Source organism: Cynara cardunculus, assembly GCF_001531365.2.
Source record: "Cynara cardunculus var. scolymus isolate 2C chromosome LG 16, CcrdV1, whole genome shotgun sequence".
NCBI lineage: Eukaryota > Viridiplantae > Streptophyta > Magnoliopsida > Asterales > Asteraceae > Cynara > Cynara cardunculus.
In genome coordinates, this window is record NC_037543.1 from 4,210,163 (window position 1) to 4,216,972 (window position 6,810).

A 6,810-nucleotide genomic window follows, 5' to 3' on the forward strand; every position below is an offset into this window, starting at 1 on the left:
CCATTGGTCTCACATGATCCCAAGTCTGCATATACATATACATAGATACATACATACATATAGTTATATAAAGTTAAATATTAAAATATTTTTTAGAATGTTATCTTATATATTTTATAACATATGTTAATTGTTATTTAATTTTCTTTTTATATTCATCAATTAAAAGAGATAATTAAGATAATCAAATGAGAAGCAATATGGGGTTACCGAAAGAAATATAACAAACATAAATGTTGTCTTTAGATATTTATATTATTTTTTAAAATACCATATTATCATATATTTAAAACAATATCACAATATTTACCGAAACAAATTACATATAAAATTTTATCAAATAAAGCTTAGGGGTTGTTTACCAAACACTTACCCGGTAAGTGCTTACTGTGGTAAGAGTCGTCGCTCTCATTTACCAGGTAAGATTCATGGTATTTGTTCCGCTCTTACAAAATAAGATTTTTGGTTCTTACCATATTCATCCAGTGAGGTAACATGACTTGGTAAACACTTACCCGACTAAGTGTTTGATAAACGGCTCCTCACTCTTAAAACAACACTTAAAATTATATAAGCATTTTGTCAAATAAAGCTTACTCTTCAACCCCTATTGTTTGCCAAAATTTAACTATTACCCCTCTTTTTAAGTGTTTCATAAATGACCCATAAATATAAACGTATATGCGAATGCAACCCGTCTTAAAAGATAAAACATTGGCATCTCTTATTTTTCATGTCAGTTAGTTGGCATGACGAGTTATATACTTCCTTGTCTTAATAAGAATTACAAGGTATCTGGTTTCTATAGCTAACAAAATTTGGACAGTATGACGTCAAAACTTAGAAGCATGTCTATCACCCACGAGTTTTATGCTTTGGCATGCACGTCGACAACTAGGTTGAGTCTGAGAAACATAGTTCAAGATAATACCGGTTGATCAGATTAAATGGAGGATTCTGACTCACAAGCAAAGACGGATCCATGATTTCTTGTTAATGGTATCATAAAATAATTATTATAATATAAAATAAAAAATTATTTATAAAACGATTAGCTGGACTCAGTTTTTGGCCATTTTAATTTTAAAGTTTAAAGAGTTACCCGCATATAATAACAAAGTTTGATAAATATAAGCTAAATTATAAGTTATCTTATTTTCGTAGTATACGTTTAGATGAATATAAACCGTCTTATTGAAATGCTAGTTGGAGTAGCGTTTCAAGAACTTTTCACACTTTTTTCAATTATAACCTTGATTACAGTTATTTATAATTTATTATTATTAATTAAAAATTATTTATTACTAAATATTAAATAATTTTAATTATTTATCAATACTAACTATTTACAATTATTTTTATCAAATCAATTACTTTTATATTATTATTATTATTATTATTTTTGTTATTATATATATATATATATATATAATCAATTTAAGATTCTTTTTTATTTAAATTTTCTACATTATCATGTTTATATCAATTAACATATCATATTATTACGGTTTTTTTTAATTATATTATGAAATGTTTTAATTGACTAATTTTTCAATATCAAATTTTGGTCATTTAACATTTTTCGTCTAGGTTGATAATTGGATTTTACTAAGCATAATTTATTAATCAGTTAGTTTATTTGTCATCAGTAAAGACTATGTTTGATAACTAGTTGATAAATTACTTGATGACTGATTATGTAGCTGATAATTTATAATTAATATTTATTAATAATTAATAAATAATAAATAACAATCGATATTAATTATGTTGTAAGTGAAAAAAAGTAACAATAAACATCTAATAAACTATCTCAACTAACATATAAACCAATTTATATCCATCAAAACTTGTATCCCAAAAATAAGTTAACTTATTTTTATAAAATAAATACCGAAAATAAATTTACCAATGTTGTTTGTTTATCTCTTAATAGTTTTTATAAAGAGTTAGTATCTGAATCGTTAAGAGGCGAATATTGTTTGACGAAAAAAAAGTCTGTCTCTTAGTGGTTTTTAAAATCTTATGAATAATTTTGTATCCTACGCCTCCTTTAATCATTCAACGTCCTAATTTCATTATAAACAATTAACAAACAATTATATTTCATTTTGTATTATATCATGAAAGATTTTTAATTATTCCGACCTCCTAGGGGATGTTTATTTGTGACTTAATTAGGCTTATTGGTCTATCTGGCTTATTCGCACAACTCATTTAGGCTGTTAACTTACGGCTTATTCGCATAAAACATGGCTTAATATCACAGATAGAAATGGTGGTTGTCCTCATTCAACTACAAAAATGACACTCATACACTTTATTTAAAGCACCGTCTCCTTCCCATATGAGACACTCCATCGTCGGCCTCTTTATGATTTTTTGTTTTGATGTTCAAATAGTTAGTATTGAGGAATCAATCGGTCATTTATGTTATTTAGACTGTTGGTTTAGATTAAAAAAAGTAAACAACAACACTCATTTATTTAGACAGACAAATTTATCCATACAAAACTTAATAAAAAAATTGGTAAACAATCCGTTAATTATCCAGCTTAAATATAATTATCGTGTAAAAAGAAAATATAATATTCAAAGACACCGTATTGACCCCACCCCCGACTTTCTCTCTCGAAAGCTGGTCTCTCTCTGACACACAACACCATAGTCCCTCCCTTCTTTCAGAAGCTTCACCTCTCACCATTTACTGCACTGCTCCTTCTTTCACCTATTTGATCCATATAAACCCAGGTGTCTCTGTGTGTGTGTGTATGTGTGTGTGCGAGACATTTATCATGGCTGCAATGTAGGTGATGTATGATTCAGTTCAATGGGAAAGTTTCAGCAAAGCAATCTGGGGTCGGTTATTCTTGACCACCATCCTACCACCGCTGCTGGCGGAAATTTCAGGCTATGGTCATCATGCCGTCGCAAAATCATTAACACAATGAGATGTGGAGGAGGAGGAGGCGGTTATCGCCACCGTCACACTGCTAAGTCTCCGGTGGTGGAGAAGCCGAAGGAGGAGGAGGAGAAGAGATCCGAATGCAGATCTGATGTGATTCAGAACCAGAGGAACCGTAAGAGTAAAAAGTCTGAGAAGCTTTCGGAGCTGCTAAGAATGTCAGACTCGTGGTCGTCTGAGGAGGAGGATGTGAAGAAGAAGGTGGAGGTGTTGGAGGAGTTGAAGCGGGTGGTGAAAGGGTTGCAGTGCGGCGGAGACGCGGAGGTTTTGGGTGGCGCAAGGGAAGTGAGAAGGTTAGCCAAGGAAGATTTAGATGCCAGAACAACTTTAGCCTTGCTCGGAGCAATCCCGCCGTTGGTCGCCATGCTTGATTCCGACGATCTCGATTCCCAAATCGCCGCCCTCTACGCCCTTCTCAATCTCGGAATCGGCAATGACCCGTAAGCACCTCCCTCCCTTTTTCCACTTTCAAACTCAATTCGTGAATTTGGCGGTTTTCCTGAAATTAACGAAATCGGGGATTCATGTTATCGTTCTTATTCTAGGGTTTTGATCAAATTTCACTAAATCGACCTAATTATATGGGGTTTTATTGAATGCTAATGAATTTGGAACTCAATGAATGATCTGGACTCAATGTGCTTGTTCTTATTTGGGGATTGATTAATTTTAGCAATCATTGCAACAGTCCCCAAATTGGAGCTTAGATCTGTTTTTTGATTCATGGATTTGATTCAGTTTTGATGGACGTTTTGGTATTCAAATCTCATCATTTCTTCAATGTTAATTTCAGGAACAAAGCTGCCATTGTTAAAGCAGGAGCAGTACACAAGATGCTTGATCTAATTGAACCTCCAAACGACGGTTTGCCTAACCCCGATGTCTATGCTGCAATCGTTGCAAATTTTCTTGGGTTAACCGCACTCGATTCGAACAAAACCATCATCGGATCATCAGGAGCCATCTCGTTCTTGATCAAAATCCTCAAGAACTCCTCTAAAAGTAACATCGATTCACAAGTGGTTCAAGATTGCTTGCGGGCACTCTACAACTTATCGATCTTGCCATCCAACGTTTCCCCAATGATTGAGATCGATGATTTTGTGCCGTTTCTTTTGACCACATTGGGAGATATGGAAGTGAGTGATAGAATCCTCTCCATCTTGAGCAACGTGGTGTCGACCCCTGAGGGTCGGAAGGCGGTGAGCGCTGTTCATGATTCGTTTCAAATCTTGGTAGATATTTTAAGTTGGACAGATTCTCCAAATTGTCAAGAAAAAGCAACTTACATTTTGATGGTGATGGCTCATCGATCATATAGAGATCGACAAGCCATGATCGAGTCCGGGGTTACATCTTCCCTCCTCGAACTAACACTCCTAGGTAGCACCTTAGCGCAAAAGCGAGCTTCTCGGATTTTGGAGATTATAAGGATCGATAAAGGGAAACAAGTCTCTGAAACTTTCGGAGGCGGCAGCATAGGGTCGAACGTTTCGGCGCCCTTATACGGGTCCGTTGATCCCATATTAACGGACCCCTCAGAGGACGATAGAATGATGAGTGACGAAAATAAAGCCGTGAAACACTTGGTTCAACAAAGCTTGCATAGCAACATGAGGCGGATCGTGAAGCGAGCGAATTTGCCGCAAGATTTCGTACCATCGGAGCGTTTCAAATCACTCACATCTATGTCCACTTCTAAGAGTTTGCCATTTTGAGACGAAGATTACCATCTCCACGGAAATAACCGCTCTATCTTTTGGGTACAACTGCTTTCGAGTGGGATATACTGTGTATTTTGGTAAAGTTGAAGATGGTATCATCATAAGTGAGTGTTTTTCTACCTCATTATTAGATTAAACATGTGCTTAATTATGTGGTGTCTTTTGTTGTTGTTGTTGGTCTTAGAATACTACTACATATTTGGTAGAAAAATAGAATCTTTAGTGTACCATTTTTGTCTAGTCACTTTGTACCTATGTTCTCTTAGATTTCAAGATGTTACAGGTGTATTTATACCTGAACCCCTGATGTTTTTCATGGGTTCACGTTTAATTACACCTAAAACATCTTGTAACGAGTTATAGTTTAAAGGATTTTAGTAAGCTACTTTTGCTATAAGCACTCATGGATGGCGAATGTGTGCAACATAAATGCTTATTGGTATGTTTTTTTAGATATCGTTTGAGTGACTGATCGTTGATTATTTATTCATGTTGAAGTCGGTTTAATTAATAATGTTAAGTATCGTGAGAAAGGAAGGTTAAAGGAAAGTGCATATCTGAATCAATTGAAAAATCTATTTGAATATGTATGTTAGCTGATGTTACAAATTATTCATATATATTTACATATGCATCTTCAAATAGATTTTCTAGTGATTCAAATTTGACCATTTCATTAATTTTTTACAATATTTGGTAGAGATGAAAAATTTACCCGTGGGTATCCAACTCTGATGGGGTGGGGATTCCCTGCTTTGGTGGGTAACACGACAGGGATGGGGTTTATTTTCATATCTTAAGGGGGGCGGGCTAGGGTCGGGATGGTACGACCTACCCTTAACTTGACGTAGATTAACTTTTTTATTTGTTAAATATGTGTATATATATATATATATATATATATATATATATATATATATGACATATATTTGATTTACAATATTGGCAATTAATTTAAGAGTAAATTTCCCTTACTTAACAGATGTTTGAGAACCGACGTTAGTCTCTGGGACCAATGTGTTACGAAAATGCAAATTTTATGGGCTATTTTGAAATAAACAAATTCTCGGGACTAAATTCAAAATAAAAATTAGAAACCACAGGGACCAAATCTGTAATTTACTCTCAATTTAATGATGATATATTTTAATCTTTATTCTAAAATACATTACTTCTTTTTACTAAACGGGTGTCAAACAGGTTCTTGATAGGCATGAGAATGATCCCCGACCCATTGGGGAACCGGGTCCACCCTTCCCCGCTAAATTGGGGATGGAGACGGAAATCCCCGTTTGTCTCAAACCGGGGATGGGGACGGGTACAGGTATCGTACTCCCCGTCCCGTACCCGTTATATATTTTAGTTAATAAATTATATATACATATATTTATACACATACACACACACACACACATATATATATATATATATATATATATATATATATATATTTTTGTATATTATTTATTTCAACTAAAGCGCCAATTCATAATTTTCTAACTATATTTATAATATAAGATTGTTAATTTTTTGGATGTTAATATATAATATTTTGGATGTCAAGTCAAAATATAATTACTTGATAAGTTTTGTATATTACTCGATATAGTTATATATTACTCAATATCTTTTAATACATGTGACTTTAAATTTTTTTGAATTGATCTTTTTTGGTTTTAGGTTATTAGTTCTTATATGATGTTGTGATGTATTAAATTAAATTCATTTTGGCTTTAGGTTTATTGAAAATGTTCGCAATTTAAACATGTATGACTTCTCACATATTTAATTTAAAATAACTTTCATAAACGGAAGAAAAATCCCTATTTCCTTGTCACCATATTTAACCTTTTATTTAAACATTATTATTATTATTATTATTATTATTATTATTATTATTATTATTATTATTATTATTATTATTATTATTATTATTATTATTATTTGTATTATTATTTTAATAAAATTTAAACATTATTATTATTATTATTATTATTATTATTATTATTATTATTATTATTATTATTATTATTATTATTATTATTATTATTATTATTTGGGCATATATACACATAAATAGATGCAAAAATGACACAAAACCAGTCGACATTTCGAGGTAAA

The 6,810-nt window shown here is 32.4% G+C and overlaps 1 protein-coding gene across 1 annotated transcript; it reads left to right on the top strand.

The window, feature by feature from the left end:
* Positions 1-2,830: 2,830 nt before the first annotated feature.
* LOC112529873 (U-box domain-containing protein 14-like) lies at positions 2,831-5,074 on the top strand. The gene is made up of 2 exons (XM_025141295.1): positions 2,831-3,405; positions 3,759-5,074. Exons 1-2 carry the CDS (start codon positions 2,831-2,833, stop codon positions 4,681-4,683), a joined length of 1,500 nt encoding a protein of 499 aa, XP_024997063.1. The 3' UTR covers positions 4,684-5,074.
* The last annotated feature ends 1,736 nt before the right edge of the window (positions 5,075-6,810 follow it).

Excerpts from the sequence above, each read along its gene's own strand:
- LOC112529873 (XM_025141295.1), top strand. The coding sequence starts at position 2,831 with ATGGGAAAGTTTCAGCAAAGCAATCTGGGGTCGGTTATTCTTGACCAC. Across the intron at positions 3,406-3,758 it reads CTCGGAATCGGCAATGACCC|GAACAAAGCTGCCATTGTTA; the intron begins GTAAGCACCTCC and ends TGTTAATTTCAG.